The 27,533-nt window shown below is 34.4% G+C and overlaps 1 protein-coding gene across 3 annotated transcripts in view; it reads right to left on the reverse strand.

Moving 5' to 3' along the window:
• The window catches only part of C1H9orf85 (chromosome 1 C9orf85 homolog), a 102,619-nt gene that overhangs the window by 10,704 nt on the left and 64,382 nt on the right, over positions 1-27,533 (reverse strand). For 2 of the 3 annotated variants that reach the window (XM_074280704.1, XM_074280705.1), the window contains exons 3-4: positions 26,288-26,401; positions 24,361-25,278 (exon numbers count right to left, since the gene is read on the reverse strand). The exons of the other annotated variant lie outside the window; for it this stretch is intronic. In XM_074280704.1, coding sequence (XP_074136805.1) covers positions 25,104-25,278; positions 26,288-26,401 — 289 coding nt within the window. In that variant the 3' untranslated portion in view covers positions 24,361-25,103. Of the gene's footprint in view, positions 1-24,360; positions 25,279-26,287; positions 26,402-27,533 lie in introns of those variants that run through there. 3 annotated transcript variants of the gene reach the window in all.

Here is a 27,533-nt window from a genome sequence, read left to right on the forward strand (position 1 = left end):
TTGTGAAAAGTGCAATTGAGAATTGTGATAAGCTAGAATTGTTCTAGGATTGTGAAAAGTGCAATTGAGAATTGTGATAAGCTAGAATGGTTCTAGGATTGTGAAAAGTGCAATTGAGAATTGTGATAAGCTAGAATTGTTCTAGGATTGTGAAAAGTGCAATTGAGAATTGTGATAAGCTAGAATTGTTCTAGGATTGTGAAAAGTGCAATTGAGAATTGTGATAAGCTAGAATTGTTCTAGGATTGTGAAAAGTGCAATTGAGAATTGTGATAAGCTAAAATTGCTCTAGGATTGTGAAAAGTGCAATTGAGAATTGTGATAAGCTAGAATTGTTCTAGGATTGTGAAAAGTGCAATTGAGAATTGTGATAAGCTAGAATGGTTCTAGGATTGTGAAAAGTGCAATTGAGAATTGTGATAAGCTAGAATTGTTCTAGGATTGTGAAAAGTGCAATTGAGAATTGTGATAAGCTAGAATTGTTCTAGGATTGTGAAAAGTGCAATTGAGAATTGTGATAAGCTAAAATTGCTCTAGGATTGTGAAAAGTGCAATTGAGAATTGTGATAAGCTAGAATTGTTCTAGGATTGTGAAAAGTGCAATTGAGAATTGTGATAAGCTAGAATGGTTCTAGGATTGTGAAAAGTGCAATTGAGAATTGTGATAAGCTAGAATTGTTCTAGGATTGTGAAAAGTGCAATTGAGAATTGTGATAAGCTAGAATTGTTCTAGGATTGTGAAAAGTGCAATTGAGAATTGTGATAAGCTAAAATTGCTCTAGGATTGTGACAAGTGCAACAGAAAATTGTAAGAAACTAGAATTGGTCTAGAATTGTGATAAATGTAACTAGAATTGTGACAACCTACCTCACTGATATTTGTTAACTAGAATTGTGATGTTTTACCTTGTTGACTTCCCACCTCAGTGTTGACATCCTACCTCATTGGCATCCAACCTCTTTGGCTTATTATCTCGAGTATGACTTTGATGAATGGGTTGAACACTTGGGCCACTGTTGAGCCTGGTTCTCATTGTCATACTTCTGTTTACTGATTTGCTGCTTTGTACCTCCTTGGGCAAAACACTCTGTCATCTCATGGATCAAGTGAACTATAGCTGGTGCTAAAAGTTTAGCTTGGTGAGATGTACAGTTCCCGCAAAACAAGAGAAAGGGAATTGTAAGGGGCCTTTAAATGGGTGCCACAGCGCATCAGGAGATTGAGGCCCGGAAGTAATTTCTGTGGATATTAGGACTGCCCTTGGGCGGGATCCTGGCCATATTGAGATAGCTTCGTAATGGGTGACTCTCTCGCTGATTGGCTGTGTGTGTGACCTCACAGGCCCTATGTAAGCCCACTGCAGGCAGCAGGCGCTCTCTTTAACCTGGCCTTCTTCACCTTGGCTTCCTAGCCTGGGTGGACAAGCCAAGATGGATAGCCAAAAGAGGTAAGGGTTTTGGTAGTGAACACATGGGTCTTCTGACCAGGTGTTCACTCGGGAACCAACAAGTCAGGGCATCAGTCAGGGCGTTATGTGAGTAGGCATAATAAAGGCTTTTAAGATTACACGTGGTTGTTCTTGAGTGCGCTACCGGTTATTAAACTATAGATTCAAGAGATTGTGGCCAGAGACCTTTGAAGGCCTCAGAGGAGGCGAGCCAGGTAGAGTTCACACTGCAGAGGACAGTGGTCAAAGGTACTCTGGTGGGTCTAGGACAGACTAGTAATTGTAACTGCCAGGAGAGCACGCTACAGCCTTAGCACTCTACTGTGCCAGCTAATTCTTTCATTACTTTTTAACTATCTTGTGTCTAATTTGTGTTTCTTTATTTATATGCATATATATTCGTGTATATATGTGTGCATTCTATTTCCTCATTAAATCCTTAAAATAATGACTATATCTTTTTTATTTCTTTCTTTCTTTTCCTTCCTTCCTTCTTTCCTTTCTTCCTTTTTTCTTCCTTCCTTCCTCCCTCTCTTCCTTCTTTCTTTTCTTCCTTCCTTTCTTCTTTCCTCCTCTCTTTCTCTCTTTCCTCCTCTCTCTTTCTTTTTCTGTTTATTCCCCTCTCTCTTTCTTTAACTCCTCCTCTCTTCCTTCCTTCTTTCTTTCCTTCCTTCCTTTCTTCCTTCCTTCTTCTTTTCTTTCTTCCTTACCCCAGTCTCTCTCACTTCCTCTCTACTTCCCTCCCTCCTTCCTTTACTTTCTTTCTTTGTTTCTCCCTCCTTCTTTTTTGTATTTGTCTTCTTAGCACCAAGCACATAGAAAGCCCTCAATAAATGCTTGTTCACTGGTTGATTAATTGATTCCAGAGACAAAGTTTATTAGACATAATAGAAAATAATTATTAGGTTTGAACATATGTACAAATAGCTTTAAAGGAATAATTGTTCTAGGGAAGTTGAATTTTGAAAAACAAAATATTTTCTTTGTACAGTCAACTCTCAATTATCTATGGATGGATTCCATTCTAGCACTAGCATCTCCTGCTGTAACCTCAGTGTGTGTCTTAAAGCTGCTTTCCTTAACCACTGTGGTTGAAAACAAGTTTTTCAATTTTTTTTTTTTTAATTTGGTTCCCTTTTGTCAGGGATGTTCACTCCTTGCAGATGCTGTTGGCAGGCTCCATCCACCTCTGTGTTTGACAGTCATTTTTCTTCCTCTAATGATTGAATAATGCCCTCTGGTGGAAAGCATTAAATGAAGGAGAAAAAATTCAGTCCTCTCCTACTGGGACATTTTCTATAAACTCTTTCCAGTCTTTTTTGTAGATGTTACTTAGCTCACACAAAGTCTTCCTTCCCCTTGTTCACATAATTGAGCCTTGATAAAATTGGTAACATAATACCATGAGGAATTATGAGGAACATAACAGCTGGGAGCTGAAAAAAAACTGAGTAGAATAGGAGATACTCATCTGGCAGTTAGAAACATGTGTCAGTCAATTACTTCTAGGAGCAAGATGATGACATAAACAATGAATCGATATAACTCTCTCATGCTCATTTCTGGGCAAATGATCAGCAAATGATCACTGGAGTGAAGATGGGACTCAATCCAGGACAGTAAGCTTCCCAGCGAACAGGCAGCAAGCTCTACCTCAGCAAGCCAGCAGGAGATTCTGAGCCTCTAGTGTGGTGGAGTGTCTGAATGCCAACACCAGGATCCCCAACCTGGTTTAGGAGCTGGAGGATTACAGCTCCAGAAACCACCATGTACTTCAGTGTAGACCTGGACAAACAGGCATCCTCCAGAGACCAGACCTGCCCATATTTCAGCAGAGCCCCTAGCAACTAGGTATACACCAACCCTACAGAAATATTAGTAAATATTAGTTCATCAGGGATCAATGAAGTAGCTGTCATTGCTTCTACTTAAGAAAGTTATAATTCTTCTAAACCTTAATGGCTGTTCTTCAAGGCCAATTATTACCAAAAAACTAATCTTAGAGTGAAGAGTTTCTTTGAACTTAGCTAATCTAGTTCTCAGGCAAAAGACATATAGTTTTTGCCATCTCTGTAAGACCTCCCAAAGTTTATATTCTGCTGGCACAGACTCTCAGTCTGGAATTATTAGTATAATTGACCATATTAATAATCAAATTAACAAAAACCATATGATCATCTCAATAGATGCAGAAAAAGCATTTGATAAAATCCAACATCCATTCCTACTAAAAATACTTGAGAGTAGAGGAATAAATGGACTATTCCTTAAAATAGTTAGGAGCATATATTTGAAACCATCAGTAAGCATCATATGTAATGGGGATAAACTGGAACCATTCCCAATAAGATCAGGAGTGAAACAAGGTTGCCCACTATCACCATTACTATTTGATATTGTATTAGAAATGCTAGCCTCAGCAATAAGAGTCAAGAAAGAGATTAAAGGAATTAGAATAGGTAATGAGGAAATCAAACTATCACTCTTTGCAGATGATATGATGGTATACTTAGAGAACCCAGAAATTCTAATAAAAAGCTATTAGAAATAATAAACAACTTTAGCAAAGTTGCAGGATACAGAATAAATCCACATAAATCCTTAGCATTTTTATACATCACCAACAAAATGCAACAGCAAGAGATACAAAGAGAAATTCCATTCAAAACAACTGTAGAGAGTATAAAATATTTGGGAATCCATCTACCAAAGAAAAGTCAGGAATTATATGAGCAAAATTACAAAACACTTGCCACAAAAATAGAGTCAGATTTAAATAATTGGAAAGGCGTTAAGTGCTCTTGGATAGGCCAAGCGAATATAATAAAGATAAATAATAATAAAAGATAAATAATAAAGATGACAATACTCCCTAAACTAATCTATTTATTTAGTGCTATACCAATCAGACTCCCAAGAAACTATTTTAATGACCTAGAAAAAACAACAGCAAAATTCATATGGAAGAGCAAAAGGTCGAGAATTTCAAGGGAATTAATGAAAAAAAAAAAATCAAATGAAGGGGGCCTAGCTGTATCTGATCTAAAACTATATTATAAAACAGCAGTCACCAAAACCATTTGGTATTGGCTAAGAAATAGACTAGTTGATCAGTGGAATAAGTTAGGTTCACAGGACAAAATAATGTACAACCCAACTTTGGGGATAAGAATTGATTATTTGACAAGAACTGTTTGGAAAACTGGAAATTAGTATGGCAGAAATTAGATATGGGCCCACACTTAACACCATATACTAAGATAAAATCAAAATGGGTCCATGATTTAGGTATAAAGAATGAGATCATAAATAGATTAGAGGAACATAGGATAATTTACCTCTCAGACTTGTGAAGGAGGAAGGAATTTTTGACCAAAGGAGAACTAGAAATCATTATTGATCACAAAATAGAAAATTTTGATTATATCAAATTAAAAAGCTTTTATACAAACAAAACTAATGCACACAAGATTAGAAGGGAAGTAACAAATTGGAAAAATATTTTTACAGTTAAAGGTTCTGATAAAGGCCTCATTTCCAAAATATATAGAGAATTGACTCTAATTTATAAGAAATCAAACCATTCTCCAATTGATAAATGGTCAAAGGATATGAACAGACAATTTTCAGATGATGAAATTGAAACTATTTGCACTCATATGAAAGAGTATTCCAAATCACTATTGATCAGAGAAATGAAAATTAAGACAATTCTGAGATATACCACTACACACCTGTCAGATTGGCTAAGATGACAGGAAAAAATAATGATGAATGTTGGAGAGGCTGTGGGAAAACTGGGACACTGATGCACTGTTGGTGGAGTTGTGAAAGAATCCAACCATTCTGGAGAGCAATTTGGAACTATGCCCCAAAAGTTATCAAATTGTGCATACCCTTTGATCCAGCAGTGCTACTACTGGGCTTATATCCCAAAGAAATACTAAAGAAGGGAAAGGGACCTGTATGTGCCAAATGTTTGTGGCAGCCCTTTTTTGTAGTGGCTAGAAACTGGAAAATGAATGGATGCCCATCAATTGGAGAATGGTTGGGTAAATTATGGTATATGAATGTTATGGAATATTATTGTTCTGTAAGAAATGACCAGCAGGATGAATACAGAGAGGCTTGGAGAGACATCAACTGATGCTGAGTGAAATGAGCAGAACTAGGAGATCATTATACATTTCCACAACAATACTGTGAAGATATATTCTGATGGAAGTGGATATCTTCAACATAGAGAAGATTTAATTCAGTTCCAGTTGATCAGTGATGGACAGAATCAGCTACACCCAGAGAAGGAACACTGGGAAATGAGTGTAAACTGTTTGCACTATTGTCTTTCTACCCAGGTTACTTTTACCTTCTGAATCCAATTCTTCCTGTGCAACAAGAAATTCGTTTTTACACACATATATTGTATCTAGGATATACTGTAACACATTTAACAAGTATGGGATTACCTGTCATCTAGGGGAGAGGGAGAGGGAGGGAGGGAGGGGAAATTTTGGAAAAGAAGTGAGTACAAGGAATAATGTTGGAAAAAAAAATTATCCATGCATATGTTCTGTGAAAAAATTATAATTATAAAGTTAATTTTTTAAAAATTAAAATTAAAAAAAAAAGATTGAGATCAACAATAGGGTAGCTCAAAAGAAAGATTGGGGCAGAGTTAAAATAAAAATAGTAATCATGTTATATAAATGAGTTATATAAATATAAAAAAATGACAGAGGAAGAATAGATACAGAGGCAATAGAGGGGGAGGAGGATAGTTCTGAAAACCTACTCACATTAGGAATGGGTTAAATAGGCAACACATACCATGAAGAGTATAGCACCCTCCAAAATCTGTCAAGAAACAAAATGTGGAGGGAGAAATCTATGGAAGAGGGGGAGATTAAGTAATAGTAAGGCAAATTAAGGAGCAGAATTAAAGCAAAAAATCAGTAGGGATAGAAAAGATATGTGGGGGGCAGGGTGTGTGTGTATCTGTAAATGTTTATGTATATATTTACATTATATGTATGTAACAATAATTTGGTTGGGTGTGGTGGGGGTAAAAAAAAGGATTGAAAAGAATAAAGTAAAAAAGGTGCGCAGCAGAGAACAAAACAAAACTTTACAAAGAAGTAAAGATGGGCATTTGTGAATATACTTTCTTCTATTAATATAATATATATGAAGAGGGGACCCTGAAACTCTCAAATCCTTGAAGGAAAACATCTCCTTCAACTCTGCCTCAGTGAGGGACCCTGCCCTGAGGGACAGTTTTTTCCTTGTTATCTAGGTGGGTCTGTTCAGTCCTAAAACTCATTGAATTCTATTCAAATTCAGCTCAAACTAAATCCCAGATTGTAGAATTCCATCCAGAGTTCCCTTCAGTTTGTAGCTAAAAACTCCTATTATAAAAGAGCCAATCTAAAATCCTCTTTGCAGAGGTAACAAACATGCCAGCTATGCCATGCTTGCTATGCCAAGGAGCCTCTGTCCACTGGAATACTCTTTTCCAGTGCCACCCTCACTTTACCCTCACCTATTTCCCTAACCAGACTTCATGCCTCTCTGCCAGGATTTTAACATTAGTTCTAAGTTCCTATAATAAACCTCTTTTATCATTCTAGGTTTTGGGGTCTGTAAATTCCTTTGTAGAGAATCTCTGCACCACCAGAAGGGAGCCCCCAAAACTCCCTACCCTTGTGCCAAATCCCAAAGGGATGCAGGGGAGCCAAACCTGCCACTAGACCTTATCATTTAACTCTCTGACAATCAGAAACTCTAATCGCATTTTGGTTCCCTAAATCTAGACCTTATCATATATATATGGTTCAAGAAAGTATATACACATACACATATACACATACTTTTTTGAACTGGTAATTTGATGCCATTTTTTAAATTAATTTTATAATTATGACATCTTTTGACAGTACATATGCATAGGTAATTTTTTACAACATTATCCTTTGTACTCCCTTCTGTTCCGAATTTTCCCCTTCTTCCCTTCACCCCCTCCCCTAGATGGCAGTCATTCCCATACATATTAAATATGTTATAGTATATCCTAGATACAATATATGTGTGCAGAACCGATTTTTTAAAATTATTTATTTATTTATTTATTTTTTGATATATAAATGTTGTTGTTGTTGCAAAGGAAGAATTGGATTTGGAAAGTAAAAATAACCTCGGAAGAAAAACAAAAAATACAAACAGTTTATACTCATTTCCCAGTGTTCCTTCTCTGGGTGTAGCTGATTCTGTCCATCAATGATCAGTTGGAACTGGATTAGCTCTTCTCTATGTTGAAGATACCACTTCCATCAGAATACATCCTCATACAGTATTGTTGTTGAAGTGTATAATGATCTCCTAGTTCTGCTCATTTCACTCAGCATCAGTTGATGTAAGTCTCTCCAAGCTTCTCTGTATTCATCCTGCTGGTCATTTCTTACAGAACAATAATATTCCATAACATTCATATACCATAATTTACCCAACCATTCTCCAATTGATGGGCATCCATTCATTTTCCAGTTTCTAGCTACTACAAAAAGGGCTGCCACAAACATTTTGGCACATACAGGTCCCTTTCCCTTCTTTAGTATTTCCTTGGGGTATAAGCCCAGTAGCAGCAGTGCTGGATCAAAGGATATGCACAGTTTGATAACTTTGGGGGCATAATTCCATATTGCTCTCCAGAATGGTTGGATTCTTTCACAACTCCACCAACAATGCGATTTCATATATTTTGAATCCTCCCTGATGTTTTGTTGGGCACAATGTTCTCTTTTATTTTATTTTCTTTTGTATTTCTTTCCTATATTTTTTATATTATTCTGTTTTTTAAAACAAAATAAATTTTAAAAAAGAAAGAAGGAAAAGGATAATCGGTTCAGTTTCATTCAATGCCAATGTCTTCATGCAACAAAAAGAAATTGTTTTATATTTACAAAATGAGCCTGTGGAAAGCATGGGATTTTTGCAGAAGAGGGAAAAATTCATTGGATTAAATGCATTGCAGTAAAGAAAGAAAGTATATTTTCCTTTATTGAGTGCTGTACTTAAAACTTCTTTCCCCTCTGACATTAGCAGAATGCATTACCTTGAGTTGAATTTTTCCTGCCAAAGAAAACAAGTTGACAAGGAATAAGGTCTATTGGAATATGGCTAAAATAGAGCAAATAGAGGCAATCAAGTAAAGAAAGAAAAAAGCAAGAAGCTATGTTCAGAAAAGCAAAAGATTGATCCTTAGCAGGTGCACTGATTCCATAAAGAAACATACTCTGCTTTATTATCCTTGGTCTAGCTCGAAAGGAACAGAAAATAATGAAATTGGGGCTTTCCCTAATGAAGATAACAATGCTTTATCTAACATTTCAAAAATGCACTTGGAAAGCCTGAAAGAAAGGTTACTTGTATCTATGGAAATGAAGCTGCCACAACAGGCTCTTAATAACAGTCTTGTCTCAAAAGATTTTGGCTACAAAGGGGAAGACAGCTTCAGAATCTTTGCAAAACATATGCATTTATAGCAAGAGCATATTCCAAGTAAAACCAAAGAAAAAGAAATATCCTAGCCAAATGTATTGAAATGAACGTGAGAAAGATGAATTCAGGCTTTGAAAATAATATCAGGAAAAATGGCATCAAATATAATCTGTGGCATTTCTTTGCTTGATTCTTTCACCTAGGTCATTGAATGCCATCCAGGTCAATGAAAAAAAGTGCTTTCCTATCTAACAAATGAGACTTAAGATAGGATCAAATTCCTGCAAAAGTTAAAAGGCTCCATTTCATTGGAAGCATTACAATACACAGAGGAGTGGATTTTCCTTTTTTTTGTCTCCAGTGCTCTCCCCCTCTCTCCATTAGCAGAAAGCATTATCTTGAATTGAATTATTCCTGCCAAAGAAAGCAAGTTAATATGAACAAGGTGTATTAGAAGAAAGCTAAAATGAAGTCCATAAAGACCATCAGGAGAAGAAAGGAAGAGCAGAAAGCAATACTCAGAAAGTTAAAAGATTAAAGCTTCCTGTGAGGCTGCATTGATTTCTTGGGAAACATAACTCAGCTTGGGATCTTTGCTCTAGCTTGAAAGGCATAAAAGATACTGCAGTGCAATGATTTCCATTGAGAAGAATGAAATTCGGGTATTCTCTATGGAATAAAGCAACACCTTCTGTAATGTTTCAAAATGCACTTGCAAAGCTTGAAAAAGAACCATATTATATCTATGAAAATGAAGCCACTGCAACAGTCATTTAACATAGTCTTCTCCCAAAAAAAAATTTGGCTGCAAAGGCAAAGTTTCAGAATCACTCCAGAACATATGCATTTACTGCAAAAGTAAAGAAGAAATGGCCTATCTAAATGTATTGAAAAAAAAGTGAAGGAATTCAGGTTTCAAGAATAGTATCAGGAAAAGTGGTAACAAGTATAATCTGTGCAGTTTTTTCTTCTGATTTTTTTATGTAAGTCATTCATTGGCAACATCTTTATGCAATGAATTTTCCTATCAGAAAAATGAGAGTTGGAGAGAATAAAATTCCTGCAAAAGTGAAGGATTAATTCTATTGGATATATTGCAATAGAGGAAGTGGATTTTCCTTTTTCGAGTGCTGCACTTATTCCTGTGGCATTAGAAGAATGCATTACTTTAAGTTGAATTTTCCTGCCAAAGAAAACAAGTTGATAATAAAGAAGTTCTATTGGAAGATAGGTAAACTAGAGCCAATCAAGGCCATCAGGAAAATACGAAAAGAGAATTACTGATGCTTAGAAAAGAAAAAGATTGAAACTTCCCATGCATTTGAATTGATTCCATAGGAAACATTCTGCTTTGGGATCTTTGATCTAGTTTGAAAGGAATAAAAGTTACTGCAATGCAATGATTTCCATTTGAGAAGAATGAAATTTGGGCATTCTCTATTGGACAAAGCAACACTTTCTGTAATGTTTCAAAATGCACTTGGAAAGTTGGAAAGAACAGCCATTTTATTGTATCTGTTGGAATGAAGCCTTGCTAACAGCCATTTGGGATAATCTTTTTTATTATGGACATTGGCCGTAAAGGCCATGGTTTAGAATCATTGCAAAATATATGCATTCACAGCAAAAGCATATTACAAGTAGAATCAAAGGAAAGATATGTTTAGGTTTAGAAAAAATTTCTGTGGAAGAGTGGTTTCATGTATAATCTGTGGAGTTTCCTTGCCTAATCCTTAAATACTGATCCTTCAATGCCAATGTCTTCATGCAAAAAAAAAGAAGAGCTTTTTTTCCTGATAGTTGGGAGAGAGTCAAATTCCTGCATAAATTTGAAGGATTCATTGGATTACAAGAATTGCAAAAGAGAGAAAAAGAGAGCAGTTTATTTATTTATTTGTTTGTTTGTTTGTTTGTTTGTTTTATTGACTGCTGCACCTTCCCACCTTGCATTAGCAGAAGGCGCTACCTGGAGTTGAATTTTTCTTTGATCTAGCTTGTAAGGACTAAAAAAATACTTAACTACATTTTTTTTTTTTTTTTTTTTTTTGCCAAAGAAAACTAGTTAACAATGAATAAGGTATGTTGGAAGATGGTTAAACTCAAGCCAATTAAGACCATTTGGAGAAGAAAGGAAGAGCAAGAAGTGATGCTTAGAAAGAAAAAAGATTGAAGCTTTCCATGCAAGGGCATTGATTCCCTTAAAAATATACTCTGCTTTGGCAAATAATAAAGCAGAGTAGGTTTCCTAAGGAATCAGTATATCTTCTGGAAGGCTTCAATCTTTTTCCTTTCTGAACATTACTTTTTGCTTTTACTTTCTTCTCCTGAATGATTTGGTTGGCTAGTTTAGTCAGTTCAAATAGATCTTATTTCTTGTCAACTTGTTTTCATTGGCAGGAAAAATTCAACTCAAGATAATACATTTTTTTTTTTAGGCTGGGGTTAAGTGACTTGCCCAGGGTCACACAGCTAGGAAGTATTAAGTGTCTGAGATCAAATTTGAACTCAGGTCCTCCTGAATTCAAGGCTGGTGCTCCATCCACTGCGCCACCTAGCTGCCCCAAGATACTATTTTGATACTGGCAGAAGGAAAGGAAGCCTTAAGTACAGCAGTCAATAAAGGAAAATCCACCTTCTCTGCCTATTGCAATGCATCCAATCCAATGAATTCTTCCACTTTTAGCTTGAATCCCATCCTTTCCACAATTTCATTTTGCAAATATGAAAGGACTTCTCATTGCATGAAAACACTGGCATTAAATAACTAGCATATAAAGACAAAGTGAGAACACTGCACTGATTATCCTCAATACAACTATTTATTCCTCATATTATTTTTCTACCCTGAATTCATCTTTTTCACATTTACTTCTATACAACTGGCTATGTCTTCTTTCCTTTGATTCTACTTGGAATACGCTTTTGCTGTGAATGCATAAATTCTGCAATGATTCTAAACTTTGGATTTTGCAGCTAAAGTCCCTTAGAAAAAAATTATTTCAAAGAGGTGTTGTCAATAGCTTAATTTTCCTAGATATAGTATGACTCTTCATTCTGAAAGATTGAAGATTTCCTGGCAAGTGCATTGGATTCCTTAGGGAAATTTCTTAGGAAAAACTTTACCTTTATATAACTTTGATATAAAAATTCTGGAAAAATATGGTTTCTCTTGAGCATTTATTGGATGGTTAAGGATTATAATGTATCCATGCCAATTCTATCTTTATTGCCAATGGGTGACCTTCGACTTTCAAATTTTTCCAAGATTTCAGTCTTACATGACATTAGTAGAATATTGTTGCTAAAAAGATTGTTTTTTATTTAAAATAGAAGCTTGAGGTCATTTAAAGAATTCTAACAATTTTATACTTTAACATATTTAACATGTATTGGTCAACCTGCCATCTGGGGGGAGGGGAAGGAGGGGAAAAATTATAACAAAAAGTTTGGCAATTGTCAATGCTGTAAAATTACCCATGCATATATCTGGTAAATAAAAACTATAAAAAAATTAAAAAAAAAAGAATTCTAATAATTTACTAAAGACCTGCTTTCCTCCTGTCCAATATCTGCCCTAGCTTGTTGTCCATGTACAGTATCTAAGTGAGGTATAGCTGAGCTGATGGAAGTGGACTATCATAGTCAAGACAAGAGACATTCATTTAGTTTTCTCAGCATAGACAATAAGATCTAACTTTTTTGATTATGAGATTATGGATCTCATTTGGGAGGCTCTGAATACTCTCAAACTGATATGAGTACAATATCCTCTATAAATTAGAGCATTTTAGAGAATCTAATATCTACATCAGTGAGGCTCCACCAAATAAAAATATAATTGGGAAATGTTTGAAAGTAAGCAACAATATAATACAGCATAGATAATATGCAAACTAGTTCACTTGGATCTTTTATCTAATTGATCTAAGATCATAGGCTATATTTCACTTTCACACCCCACCTAGTCATTCATCCAAGCCCCTCTCATCATCTGCCTACAATTCTTCCTATATTTTCACTTTCTATATTCTGTTCTACAACCTCCATCTCTTATTCAGGGAATAGTAATCAAATTAATAGTAACAATGCTTTTGGAAAGGATAGGTCAACTAACTGCTTTTTAATTAATCCTCTCACTTGCCAAATCAAATTCCTCTGGTCATCACACTCCAAATGTGACTGGCTACTTGAAGGCAAGCATCGTCTCTCTTTTTGGATATCTCTAGCACATGGCACAGAGCTTAATTTTTTTCATCCATTCATTTATTCATGCCTGTGTTTATTCATTAATTTTTTCAATTTCTATTTTACCCTCTGGTTCTAGAATATCATAACAGTTTTCCGCGATAAATTTCTTGAAAAATAATCTCCAGGCTTTTTTTTTTTAAACATGATTTTCAGGTAGATAAAATTTTTTTTTATTAAAGCTTTTTATTTTCAAAATATTTACAGGGATAATTTTAAATATTCACCCTTACTTTTTCCCTTCTTTCCCTCTACCCCCTCCCCTAGATGGCAAGTAATCCAATATAAACATGTGTAATTCTTCTATAGATATTTCCACAATTATTGTGCTGCATAAAAAAAAAAAAATCAGATCATAAAAGAAAAAAAAAGTGAGAAAGAAAAAAGCAAACAATAACAAAAAAAGAATGAAAATACTATGTTATGATCCATATTCAGTGCCCCTTTCTTCATTATACTGGAAATGGCCTGAATCATCTCATTGTTTATGAAAGCCATGTCCATCAGAATTGATCATTATATAATCTTCCTGTTGCTATGTATAATGATCTCCTAGTTCTGCTCATTTCACTTAGCATCAGTTCATGGCCTCGCTGAAATCATCCTGATGGTCATTTCTTATGGAATAATAATATTCCATAACATTCATATATTCAACCATTCTCCAACTGATGGGCATCTAATCAGTTTCCAATTTCTTGTCACAACAACAAAAAAAAATGTTGCCACAAATATCTTTGCACATGTGGGTCCCTTTCCCTCCAATATGATCTTTTTGGGATGCTGGAGTAAAGGGTATGCACAGTTTGATAGCCCTTTGAGCATAGTTCCAAATTGTTCTCTACAATGGTTAAATCAGATCACAATTCCACCAACAATATATTAGTGTCCCAGTTTTTCCCCATCCCCTTCAACATTCATCATTATCTTTTCCTGTCAACTTAGCCAATCTGAGAAGTACGTAGTGGCACCTCAGAGTTGTCTTAATTCGCTTTTCTCTGATGAATGTGATTTAGAACACCTTTTCATATGACTAGAAATGGTTTTAATTTCATCTGAAAATTGCCTGTTCATATCCTTTGACCATTTGTCAATTGGAGAATGGTGAATTCTTATAAATTTCAGAAATGAGACCTTTATTAGAACCCCTGAATGTAATGTTTATTGCTTCCCTTCTAATCTCTGCATTGGTTTTGTTTGTACAAAAACTTTTTAACAGTATAATCAAAATTATCCATTTTGCATCCAAAAGTGTACTTGAGCTCTTCTTTGGCCACATATTCCTTCCTTCTCCACAGATTTGAAAAGTAAACTATCCTTTGTTCTTCTAGTTTGCTTATAACCACTCTTTATGTAGACCAAGAATTTTTTTTTATTAAAGCTTTTTATTTACAAAGCATATGCAGGGTAATTTTTCCAACATTAACCCTTGCATAACCTTTTGTTTCAAATTTTCCCCTTCTTCGCCCTCCCCCTCTCCCATCTGTTAAATATGTTGAAATACAAGTTAGATCCAATATGTATATACATATTTATATAGTTATCTGGTTGCACAAGAAAAATCAGATCAAGAAGGAAGGAAACCAAACCAACAAGAAAAAACAAACAAACAAAATGCAAGCAATTAACAATAGAGAGAGCAAGAATGCTATGCTGTGTTTCATCCTCTGTTCCCATGGTTCTCTTCATCACTGCACACAAGTGGAACTAGTTTGAATTATCTCAATGTTGAAGAGGGCCACATCCATCAGAATCATAGTCTTGTTGTTGCTATGTATAATGACCTCCTGGTTCTGCTCATTTTACTTAGCATCAGTTCGTGGGGGTCTTTCCAAGCCTTTCTGAAATCATCTTGCTGGTCATTTTTTTACAGAACAATAGTATTCTATAACATTCATATAACATAATTTATTTAGCCATTCTCCAATTGATGGGCATCCACTCAGTTTTCAGTTTCCTGCCCCTATAAAGAGGGCTGCCACAAACATTTTTGCACATGTGGGTCTCTTTCTCTCTTTTAAGATCTCTTTGGGATATAATCCCAGTAGAAACACTTCTGGATCAAAAGGTATGCACATTTTGATAACTTTTTGAGCATAGTTCCAAACCACTCTCCAGAATTGTAGACCAATAATTTTTGACTTTATCTTCTTCTGAATGTATATTTTGATCTTCCTTGTCACCATAGTGAATTTCTATGATCAGAAACTTTTGTTGTCTGTTCATTCCTAGCCTATTACTCAGCTTTTTAACTCGTTGTTAAAGCAGGGGTCTGTTTCCAGGGTGGAGGGTGCTCTGTCCCAAGTTTCAAAGATTTTATGCAGCTGTTTTCAGAACTCCTTCCAGGAACCTGATCACAAGCACTCTTTTCTGTCTTGGAACTATTAGGAGTGTTCCTGCATCATTGTAGCTATGAAATCTAGTGTGTTAAAGTAATCTTTTCTACTGAACTTCCAAGTCCTCTTTGGTGTCTCTGAGCTGAGAGATTTAGAAACTGCTTTAGTGGTGTGGAACTGGGCTGCACTGTCCTGGCCTGCACCAAAACTGCACGCTGGACTCCCAAACTGGTGTCACAAACCTTTGCTGATGACCTTCTAAGTTGCCTTTGGCTGAAAAAATATTCTATTCCATCTTTTAGGATATTCTGATGCTCTAAAATTTGTTTAGTCATTATTTAAAGGAATTTGGAGCAGTTTGGGGGAGAGGTTAGGTGAGTTCCTCCTCACCACTAGAGTCTTTACTCCATTATCTTGGCTCTGTCTCCTATTAATTCATATTCATTGTATTGTCATGACATTATCTTACCCTTCTAGAAAAAGCTCCCTGAGAGCAGGGACTGTGGTTTTACTTATATTTGTATTCTTATAGCTTTAGCGTAGCCCCTGGTATTTAATATATGCTTGTTCACTTGACTTACGCTTCACATATTATTAGTCAGCTGATCATTGAAATTGCCCTCTCCATTACTTCTTTCAAGTAATTCTATTCAATTTTGACATATACACAGCAAATAGCTTGTTGGAAAGCCTTTAAAAACTGGAATTTTGGTGATTTATTTTTTCAATTTCCTTCATTTTTTAAAATTAATTTTATAATTATAATTTTTTTGACAGTACACATGCATGGGTAATTTTTTTTACATTATCCCCTGTACTCACTTCTGTTCCGAATTTTCCCCTTCTTCCCTCTATCCCTTCCCCTAGATCAATCCCATACATGTTAAATGTGTTATAGTATATCCTAGATATAATATATGTGTGCAGAACCGAATTTTTTGTTGCACAGGAAGAATTGGATTCAGAAGGTAAAAGTAACCTGGGTAGAAAGACAATAGTGCAAACAGTTTACACTCATTTCCCAGTGTTCCTTCTCTGGGTGTAGCTGATTCTGTCCATCATTGATCAATTGGAAATGAATTAGATCTTTTCTATGTTGATGATATCCACTTCCATCAGAATACATCTTCGTACAGTATCACTGTTGAAGTGTATAATGATCTCCTAGTTCTGCTCATTTCACTCAGCATCAGTTGATGTAAGTCTCTCCAAGCCTCTCTGTATTCATCCTGCTGGTCATTTCTTACAGAACAATAATATTCCATAACATTCATATACCATAATTTACCCAACCATTCTCCAATTGATGGGCATCCATTCATTTTCCAGTTTCTAGCCATTACAAAAAGGGTTGCCACAAACATTTTGGCACATACAGGTCCCTTTCCTTCTTTAACATTTCTTTGGGATATAAGCCCAGTAGTAGCACTGCTGGGTCAAAGGGTATGCACAATTTGATAACTTTTGGGGCATAATTCCAGATTGCTCTCCAGAATGGTTGGATTCTTTCACAACTCCACCAACAATGCATCAGTGTCCCAGTTTTCCCACATCCCCTCCAACATTCATCATTATTTTTTCCTGTCATCTTAGCCAATCTGACAGGTGTGTAGTGGTATCTCAGAGTTGTCTTAATTTTCATTTCTCTTATCAATAGTGATTTGAAACATTCTTTCATATGAGTGCAAATAGTTTCAATTTCATCATCTGAAAATTGTCTGTTCATATCCTTTGACCATTTATCAATTGGAGAATGGTTTGATTTCTTATAGAGTCAGTTCTCTATATATTTTGGAAATGAGGCTTTTTTTATTATATATTTTTTATAATATTATCCCTTGTGTATTCATTTTTCCAAATTATCCCCCCCCTCCCTCCCCCCAATGACAGGCAATCCCATACATTTTACATGTGTTACAATATAACCTAGATACAATACATGTGCGTAAATACCATTTTCTTGTTTCACAATAAGCATTAGATTCCGAAGGTACATGTAACCTGGGCAGACAGATATTAGTGCTAACAATTTACATTCACTTCCCATTGTTTCTTCTCTGGGTGTAGCTACCTCTGTCCATCATTGATCAACTGGAAGTGAGTTGGCTCTTCTTTATGTTGAAGATTTCCACTTCCATCAGAATACATCCTCATACAGTGTTGTTGTTGAAGTGTACAGTGATCTTCTGGTTCTGCTCATTTCACTCAGCATCAGTTGATGTAAGTCTCTCCAAGCCTCTCTGTATTCCTCCTGCTGGTCATTTCTTACAGAGCAATAATATTCCATAACCTTCATATACCATAATTTACCCAACCATTCTCCAGTTGATGGACATCCATTCATCTTCCAGTTTCTAGCTACAACAAAAAGAGCTGCCACAAACATTTTGGCACATACAGGTCTCTTTCCGCTCTTTAGTATTTCTTTGGGATATAAGCCCAGTAGTAGCACTGCTGGGTCAAAGGGTATGCACATTTTGATAACTTTTTGGGCATAGTTCCAAATTGCTCTCCAGAATGGCTGGATTCTTTCACAACTCCACCAGCAATGTATTAGTGTCCCAGTTTTCCCACATCCCCTCCAACATTCATCATTATTTGTTCCTGTCACCTTAGCCAATCTGACAGGTGTGTAGTGGTATCTCAGAGTTGTCTTAATTTGCATTTCTCTGATCAGTAGTGATTTGGAACACTCTTTCATATGAGTGGATATAGGGAAATGAGTCTTTTAACAGAACCTTTTAACTCTAAAAATGTTTTCCCAATTTGTTACTTCCCTTCTAATCTTGTTTGCATTAGTTTTGTTTGTATAAAAGCCTTTTAATTTGATGTAATCAAAATTTTCTCTTTCGTGATCAATAATGATCTCTAGTTCTCCTTTGGTCACAAATTCCTTCCTCCTCCACAAGTCTGAGAGGTATACTTTCCTGTGTTCCTCTAATTTATTTATGATCTCGTTCTTTATGCCTAAATCATGGACCCATTTTGATCTTACCTTGGTATGTGGTGTTAAGTGTGGGTCCATGCCTAATTTCTGCCCTACTAATTTCCAGTTTTCCCAAGCAGTTTTTGCCAAATAATGAATTCTTATCCCAAAAGTTGGGATCTTTGGGTTTGTCAAACACTAAATTGATATTTTTGTACACTATTTTGTCCTGTGAATCTAACCTATTCCACTGATCAACTAATCTATTTCTTATCCAATATCAAATGGTTTGGTGACCGCTGCTTTATAATATAGTTTTAGATCAATACAGCTAGGCTACCTTCATTTGATTTTTTTTTTCATAAATTCCCTTGAAATTCTCAAATTGACCTTTTGTTCTTCCATATGAATTTCATTATTATTTTTTCTAAAATAGTTTCTTGGGAGTCTGATTGGTATAGCACTAAATAAATAGATTAGTTTAGGGAGTATTGTCATCTTTATTATATTCGCTCGGCCTATCCAAGAGCACTTAATGTCTTGGAATTTTGTTCTTATGAATTTTCTTTAAAAAGTCAATGCACAATAAGCAGTTTGAGTTTGTATTCTCCATACTATTTATTTAGTTAGTTGTGTGATTATAAAGATGTAGAAGAAAATAAAGTCAAAACTCTTACATCCAAAGCCTCCAAGAAAAATAAAAATTGGTCTCAGGCCATGGAAGAGCTCAAAAGGAATTTTGAAAATCAAATAAGATGGAGGAAAAAATAGGTACAAAATTGAGAATGGAATAAAAGGAAATACAAAAAACTAATGAGAAGAAATTTTTAAGAAGCAAAATTGGGAAAGGGGGTACAAAAGCACACTGAGGAAATTAATAAATACTACTTACATATCTGCATTAAGGTAGGTTTTGATGCAAAGATAGACTCATAATTCTATAGAGATGTGAAAGTAGGTGTATAACTTGACAGTCAGTAATATTCTCAATTTCTGTGCGTCTCTCTGTCCCTGAACAAGACTTATGAATTTTTCCAAGTGGTTAGCATTTTCTTCTCTTTCAGATACTTTAAGATGGTTTCTTATCTCTTCCCAAAATGTCATATGTAGCATGGTCACTCACCATTGTGAATAAATGATCTACTTCAGCCAATTTCCTCATCTTTGTTTTCTTTAGTTATTTTCTTGTGTCAAATTCTAATGAGGGATTGTGATATGGTGGTTCTACTATCATTGATCAAGGCAAGTTATGCAGCACTATCTCCATTTTACAGATGAGGAAGGAGAAATTCAGTAGTGAAACTCATAGAGTTTGAGTGAACCAGGATATTAACTTGGATTTTCTGATTCTAAGCTCATTCTTCTTCATTGTCTTGAAAATCTACAAAATGCTTAGAATCTTTCTAGCTAACAAAAAGGAAGTAAGAGGCCTTAGGTGCTAAGGCCTGAAAAGACTACTCCAGTGTTAGAATAATTGTCTCCAAGACAGTCTGAGTCACTGTTACTGATAGATTATAAAAACAAAGGCTTAGAAAAACAACTGTTTCTTATAAATTATTCAGAAACAATTTCAGAATCCAGTTCTAGCCAAATTTTAGGCCTTACTAAATGAGTGATTTATGTAGTATGACTAATCATACTGGAAATCTCTAATACCTTTTGGTAAGATAGACAGGAAATTCTACAAGTAAAAAAATCCAAGTTTAATGTTGTAGAAGGGATGGGGATACATTATGATGGAAATGATCCCTTTGGAATAAATGGGAAACAAAACAGGAATACAAAGAAAAAACTTGACGATCTCATTATGTTTTTTTGAAGTCATGCTACCTTGCCACATTTTTGGTCACAAGCATATAGTTCACTGCTTCTCTATTTCTGATTTTTCATGCAGAAAATTTACTATAATAGCTATGGCAGTACAAAGTCAATAAATCATGTGTTTCTTAGGTGGGATAGTTACCTTTTCACCCCAACATCATCTTTCTTATTTGTTTTTGTCCAAGGTCCTGAGGCAATCAAGGAGTATGTTCTGGTATTTCATTAATTACTAAAATTGTAACATGTCATTAAATGATTAATCACCTCTGAGCTGCCCTCATTAGTTTACCAAACATTACTTAATAAAGAAATAAATGTTATTTAATAAATTGGAAAAATCTCTCTTCCTATTAAGTTTTACTAATGTGTAAATACTGAACTCACTAATTTCTTATGCTTAAAGAAACATCAAAGTTACTGGCTACATTATTAATAGTGTAATGAACAATAAAACAAATGAATAAATATAATTATTCACAGTATATTGTCTATGAGAAGGATCACAGCCAAATGACCACCATACATATGGATCTTCAAAATTCTGGAAATAAAGTCTCATCATTCTGTTCTTAAGATACAAACCACTCTCAAGGACCCAGAGGCCCATATCCAAAATATACAGAGAACTGACTCTAATTTATAAGAAATCAAGCCATTCTCCAATTGATAAATGGTCAAAGGATATGAACAGACAATTTTCAGAAGATGAAATTGAAACTATTTCCACTCATAAGAAATTATTTCCACTATCAGAGAAATGCAAATTAAGACAACTCTGAGACATCACTACACACCTGTCAGATTGGCTAAGATGACAGGAAATAATAATGATGAATGTTGGAGGGGCTGTGGGAAAACTGGGACACTGATGCACTGTTGGTGGAGTTGTGAAAGAATCCAACCATTCTGGAGAGCAATGTGGAATTATGCCCAAAAAGTTATCAAATTGTGCATACCCTTTGATCCAGCAGTGCTACTACTGGGCTTATATCCCAAGGAAATACTAAAGAAGGGAAAGGGACCTGTATGTGCCAAAATGTTTGTGGCAGCCCTTTTTGTAGTGGCTAGAAACTGGAAAATGAATAGATGCTTCATCGATTGGAGAATGGTTGGGTAAATTATGGTATATGAATGTTATGGAATATTATTGTTCTGTAAGAAATGACCAGCAGGATGAATACAGACAGGCTTGGAGAGACTTACATCAATTGATGCTAAGTGAAACGAGCAGAACCAGAAGATCATTATACACTTCAACAATGATACTGTACGAGGATGTATTCTGATGGAAGTGGATATCTTCAACATAGAAAAGATCTAATTCATTTCCAATTGATCAATGATGGACAGAATCAGCTATACCCAGAGAAGGAACACTGGGAAATGAGTGTAAACTGTTGGCATTTTTTGTTTTTCTTCCCAGATTATTTTTACCTTCTGAATCCAATTCTTCCTTTGCAACAACAACAACAACAAATTCGGTTCTGCACATATAGTGTGTATGCTATAACATATTTAATATGTATGGGAATACCTGCCATCTAGGAAAGGGGGTGGAGGGAAGGAGGGGAAAATTCAGAACAGAAGGGAGTGCAAGGGATAATGTTGTAATTTTTTCCATGTCACCTCTTTGATTTAGAGCAGTAAGTGTCAAAGAGAAAAATAGACAAGGATTCCCGCCAGCTCCTTATTAACTAAAGAAAATAATAAATTAATATCATCTGTGTTTTTATTGTATTTTTCTAAATCTTGGTAAACATTTCCCTATTACATTTTAACAAGGTTCTGGGAGTTCTAGGAATATTGTCTTTGGGTGCCAAGTTTGATTATTTCTAGTACAGAACACCTTTTCAGGAATTGGGAGAGCAAAAAATATATACAAAAGTATATATGATAATACAGCTTTGAAGATAAAAGTTTATAGGGAACTTGTAAATTGTATGGTCTTTTTCCTTCTTCTACAAAGCTATGAAAGATTGTAACAAATCCAAAAAGCTGTTTTCCAAAGATCACTGTTTCCAAAGAAGGTGCATTCCAATTAAGATCCTCAAACTTAGTGGAGTAACCACACTGGGTGGTCTATCAAATAAAATAATTTTCCCCACATAATCAATAAATCAACAAAAAATAATTAAGTATTATGCCTGCTGTTGTAGATGCAAAGACAAATTTTAAAGTTTTGTCCCCATCCTCAAGTACCTAACATTCCAACTAGCTAACATTTATTTTAGCTAACAACATGACAGGTAAGTAAAATATAAAATAGGTGTGATGATGACAGAGAATCTTAGTAATTAAAAGTGAATAAGGAGAGGATTCACTTGTGCTAAGAATTTAGGGAAATGAAGGAATCTACGAGGCAGAAATAAGGCAAGGCATGGGAGAGAATTTATACAAAGATAGGAGATGAAGTGTCATGTGTGAGGAACAACAAGAAAGTATGTTTTGCTGAACCATAAAAATGTGTGAAGGACAGCAGTATGTAACAATAGAAAGAAGTTGAAGCAAGATCGTGAATGGCTAATTACAAGTGTATATTAAAGTACTTATCATGTGTCAAGAGACTCAGGATATATCTGAACAAGTGAGAACTGATAAGGCAACCAAATGTGGGTGAAGAGCAAAAAAGAAAAGAGGGTATTGCCAACAATTGACCACATGACAATTTTCAAACATACATTTTTCTTTCTTTTCTTTTTCTTTTTTTTTTGGTTGAGGCAATTGGGATAATCAAACATATATTTCAAATTAATTGCTTATATGTGAAAATGGAAGCAGTTTCCAAAACCACGGATAAAAAGATCTGGGCCTAATGCACTGAACTAAGCTCACATTTAATAAAATTTATTGAATTGATGCCATTTCTTTCTTCTATTTTTATGCATTTTTTTTGCCCTAAGGAATGTCTTAAAACTTAAAACTGTCCTGTATAATAGAGCATATAAGTTCATAATTTTAAATCTTGGCTATTTAGGATAAAAAAAATAATTTTATATAAAAATATAATTTTTAGCTATATAATATACTAAGCACTATTAAAAATGATAATATTTCAGGATATTCAGTATGTTGTTTTGGTATATGGCTTTGCTCCACTTCTACATAATGGTTTACATTCTAGAAAATGACTCTGAGTCAAGGAAACAATTCGTATATAACACAACCTAATTAAATAACATAAATGGATTCTAAGCTATTTTGAATAATAATGTTTTGTAGCACAGAACTAAAGAATTACAATTACATGAATAGGCCACTAGATGATGCTCTTTATCAAACTTTCTTCCAGTTGAGTAATTTGTATAACAGGCACCATGCTTAATAGTAATAATATGAAGAAATCAAAGACATTGCATAATTACATTATATCCTGCATGTGCTTTGAATTACTGAGATATTGTTATTACATTAAAACACATTTATAAATGACTAGAGGAGAGCTGAGAAAGATGAAGGTTACTGTCCTATTTAACAAGCGCCATAAACTTGTTTTCAGAAATTAATATACCATTTTCACATTTTCTAAATAACTTTATATTCAAAAATATCCTGTAAGATAGATGGAGTGGGAAGGGTATTGGCCTGAGATAATTTTGAAGAATTCTTCTGCCACTATTACACCCATACAACAAGGGGTAATTCCTATGTTCTTTGTGGGCCGGCTTTCTCATCTGCAAATGAAAGAATGAAATTAGATAAACTCTACAATGTTTATGATTCAAAGCAGAATAGCTCTTACTAACTCACTATATAAGAAGCTGAGAATCAGAGAGACTCAGTTAACTAGCATCTAGTTGACTGGTAAATGGAGAGCCAAGAATCAGAAATCAATTTTATTACTTGCCCTCCTTTCCTTAAAGTGCTATTATATGGATGACAAAATAAGTATATGAAAGGGCTTGAGTATAATGTATCCCAAAAACGTTTGTGTCTAAGACTTCTGGGTCATGAAATTGAGTGATATATAGAGATTATATCTTCTGACTTTTCACAATATAACATCATTTCTTTAATGTAAAATATGAATTGTCTTTTATATGGAGTATAAATTGGTATTATTATTCTTACCAATAAGAATAGTCTTACATAATTTTTGTGAATAAGTCACATAGTTCTTTAATGTTTTATTTATATCAACTCTACATAGAAAGTATCTTTTAACTCCCATTGTACAGACAAGGAATCAGAAATCCAGAGAATTTAACTGACTATCTAACTTGTAAGTTTTACCTCACATTCAGTGTTCTTCCTATTACAAAATTCAATAATGAAGGAAAAATATGAGATTATGGTTATTCAATGTGAATTGCCTATTTGGGATTAATTAATATTTATTTAAGTCCCTCACCCTAATGAGATCACTTCCTTTAATATAAGAGACCAAAATATTCCATTATTTCTCAATATTGTTCAAGTTTATCTCTTTTGATCATGTACCTTTCTAAATAATAACAATGAAATTACAGAACTCTTGATCTGAAAAAACATTCCATGAGAAAACTCAAAATGGAAACATCAAAATTAAAGGAATAGTATAGTGAATAAAAAAAAAAAGGAAGTTTGTTTTTATTGTTCTAAGAGAAAATTTAAACATGGTTCTGTTTCTGATGGAATCCAAATGACAGAGAACTACAGTTGGAAACTATTTTTCCATCTTTTTATGCCACTTTACAGATGAAAACAAAAAACAAAAAGCAAGAAATTTGACCATGGTTAACTAACTTGCTAAAAACAAAAGCAAAATTAAAACCGAGCAACCTCTAATCCCCCAGCTCAGTGAGCTTTCTACTGTGTTGTATTTAATTCCATAGACCTTTGTACAAGACCTTCAAGTTAGTTAGATTTTAACATTTGCATATGATTATCTTGTTCTTCATCTTCTGATTCATTTAAATCAATGTCAAAATCTAATTCATCACTGGTCTGTTCTTCAAACCTCTTTCTTCTCTTGCAGTTAGATATTTCACCACTTTTAACATTGTCTGTCTTCTCTAGCTTGTTACTGATCCTGATGGAGAGAGAAAAAAAAAATGCAATTACCTGCCAGGCTTTTATTATTATTTTTTGTTCAGTAAAGGCGGAGTTTTTTTAAAACAAAATTCTATCTTTTTCAGATTCCTGATTAGCAGGAATTTCAATGAAACAAGTATACATAAGAATTTGTGAATATTAAGTTATGAGTACAGTCAATAATAATGTTGAATAATACATTCACTAAATGGCTATTTATTACACTTTTGCAAAGTAGTTTGGGCTTAAAATCTCTCTAAAGAATATATTTGACTAGAAGCTAAGGAAAAGTAGTTGGGGCAGAAGAATGACCTGGGTTTCATGGTGTGGTGTTAACTGCAATAACAGTGTTTGTAAAGAACAATCAAATAGAATAAGGTTTGGGGTACTTATTGATTCACCCTCCCAATGGTTGCACTTCAAGTAGTAAATGAAGTTATACTAAATGCTTAATATCATAAGGCTTTTAAAATAATCTGCATCCCTAGGGGCAGCATTATAGGATGACTACAAGGGCAACAGCAAATATATTCTAATTGATATGTGGTTTTCCATTTACTATAACAAAGCAATAAATGCATCACATCTAATTCACAACTCTTTATTTTCTTTTCTTTGTCAGACAAGCAGATCTTAACATGAACCAGATATATATGGATTATATCCTAAATTTAATGACCTTAGCCAGAGACAAATGAGGCTTGACTTTTGAATGAAACTATGCTATAAACAAGAAAAATTTTTTTTTAAAATTTAATATAAAAATGTTAACTTATTAGGGCTGATTAATGTAAAAAAAGATTATTGAAACTGATATGGGGAAAGACTATAGAAAATTTTAAAATGGAAATTCTCTTATAATCTGTTTCCACAGATTTGCCATTGGCCCATTGTATAATTATACTGAAATATGAGCCCTAATTAGTTACCAGAATGCTTCAACATAAGAAAATTCAAGTGCATCAAAGCACTGAAAGAGTAAAATAAAATTTCATGGAAATACTCACGGAATAACAATTTCTTCTTTCTTTCCACATTTAGCACAAACTTCAAGTTCACAAGCGCATGGTCTACAGATTGTGTGATAAGAATCCTTCACTGTCTTTTGTAAACATTTAATACTAAAGAAAAAAAAATATTGATACCATTTCATTTTAGCTATTTGAATTTTATCTTTTATCCTTATCAAAAGCTTGAGAAATTCAAAAATTAAAAAGAAAATTTATTTTCATCAATCTCATTCAACAAATGTTGAATGGAAGTACATGGAAGGAAGACGGGTAGAAGACATAATATGTGCTAAAATGTATTACTAATTAATAATAAAATTAAAATATAGTAACACCAAAGAAATTAAAAGGACTTCTGTCTGAAATGACAGAAGGTGACCCCAAGGTTTATACTTGAATGTGGCCTTCAGAAAGGGGTTCTACAAGTGAAAATAACAAGTGAAGGGAAGGAAAAACTAATTCCAGACTTAGGTGATAATGCGAAGAAAGATATGAATGTGTGGAAAGAGAGAGTGGATGAGGGTAATGACAAGTAGTCTTGTTCAGTTCAATAGAATATACCTATATGGGTATAGGGATTCCTTCCTTCTACCAATGAAGTAACAGGTCCAAGCAAAAAACAACCCAAAAAATAGGGGTGATGGTACTGGTGGTGGAGAGTAGAATTATTGAAGGCTTCCAAATGTGGAGTAAAAAGGATCAATTCTATGCATTAAGAATTTTACTCTAGCAATGCTGGGTAAAACAGACTGAAGTAGGAAGAATCTGAAAGTTGGAAAAGTCTACTAAGAATCAAAGTTAAGGATTACTTAAAGAGCTATAAAGAAGCATGAGGTAAAGCAAGTATGAGCACAGAATAAAACAAATATGTTTGTAAAAGATGGGCTGGCTATGTATTGAATATGGGAAACAAGTTAAGGAACTGCTTCTGTGTTCTACTGATTTCCATGAAATGTCAAGAAAATTAAAAAAAAGGCACCTATCAACTTAAGTGGGTCCTCTGTAGTGAAATGACAGGCCAACATGGAAAGAAATAGACACGAAAGGATGAGATATGATTTGTGGTCATTAGAGAAATATCTAAAATGAAATTATCTCAACTCCACTAGAATATCCAAATAATTAACAGAATGCTTTTAAGATTTACATAATACTTTACAAATATTATCTTTTTTGAATCTCACAACAATCATGTGAAGTAGATACTATTATCTCTATTTTCACATATGAGGAAATTGAGAAT

The sequence above is a fragment of the Sminthopsis crassicaudata genome, chromosome 1, assembly GCF_048593235.1.
Source record: "Sminthopsis crassicaudata isolate SCR6 chromosome 1, ASM4859323v1, whole genome shotgun sequence".
NCBI classification, from domain to species: domain Eukaryota; kingdom Metazoa; phylum Chordata; class Mammalia; order Dasyuromorphia; family Dasyuridae; genus Sminthopsis; species Sminthopsis crassicaudata.